This window comes from Penaeus monodon, chromosome 28 (assembly GCF_015228065.2).
Source record: "Penaeus monodon isolate SGIC_2016 chromosome 28, NSTDA_Pmon_1, whole genome shotgun sequence".
Taxonomy (NCBI): domain Eukaryota; kingdom Metazoa; phylum Arthropoda; class Malacostraca; order Decapoda; family Penaeidae; genus Penaeus; species Penaeus monodon.
Window position 1 is genome coordinate 39,369,213 of NC_051413.1, and position 742 is coordinate 39,369,954.

General features: G+C 48.0%; 1 protein-coding gene across 1 annotated transcript in view; it reads left to right on the forward strand.

Annotated features, from left to right (window-relative positions):
* The window catches only part of LOC119591211 (titin-like), a 21,144-nt gene that overhangs the window by 11,934 nt on the left and 8,468 nt on the right, over positions 1–742 (forward strand). The window contains exon 10 of the mRNA XM_037939923.1: positions 430–574. Within this exon, the coding sequence (XP_037795851.1) occupies positions 430–574 (145 nt within the window). The remainder of the gene's footprint in view (positions 1–429; positions 575–742) is intronic.

Consider the following 742-nt stretch of genomic DNA (forward strand, 5'->3'; position numbering starts at 1 on the left):
AAACAAACCAGAAAACCCTCGTTCCTTTTCCCCAAAGACAGAACCCCCAATCCTTTTCCAAAGGCCGAAAATCTAATTTCCCCTTTTCACGCCCGGGAAAACCTTCGTTTCTTTTTCCCAACGGTTAAAAACCCCCTTCCTTTTCCACAGCCAAAAATTCCCTTCCATTTCCCAAAAGCCGGGAACCTCTTTTCCTTTTCTACACCAAAAAGGGGGAAACCTCTTCCACAACGGGAATTTTGGGTTTCTTTTTCCCAACAGCCAGAGAACCTCATTACTCTACCCCCAGCCAAAACCCAAATATTCCTTTTCCCAGCTAGAGACTCCTTTTCCCTTCCACATCCTGAAAACCTTGTTACTCTTAAATCAGCGAAACCCCTTTCCCTTTTTTTAAACAGCCCCCCAGAGCCCTCCCATTTTTCCCCACAGCCAGAAAAACCTCGTTCCTTTTTCCACCCCAAAGGGACCTCGTTCCTTTCCACAGCTAGAGGACCTGGGTTCCTTTTCCCACCAGGGACCTCTTTCCCTTCCACAGCCAGAGGACCTCGTTCCCCCTTCCACAGCCAGGGACCTCGTTCCTTTTTTCCCACCGGGAAAATTTATTCCTCCCCCACAGTTTTAACCCTTTTTCCTCCTCCGAACCAGAAACCCTCCTTCCTTTTTAAATTGCCAAAAGCTTTATTCTTCCTCCCGCCAGAGAACCCTTTTCCCCTTTTTCTTCCAAGCCAAAAACCCCCCTTCC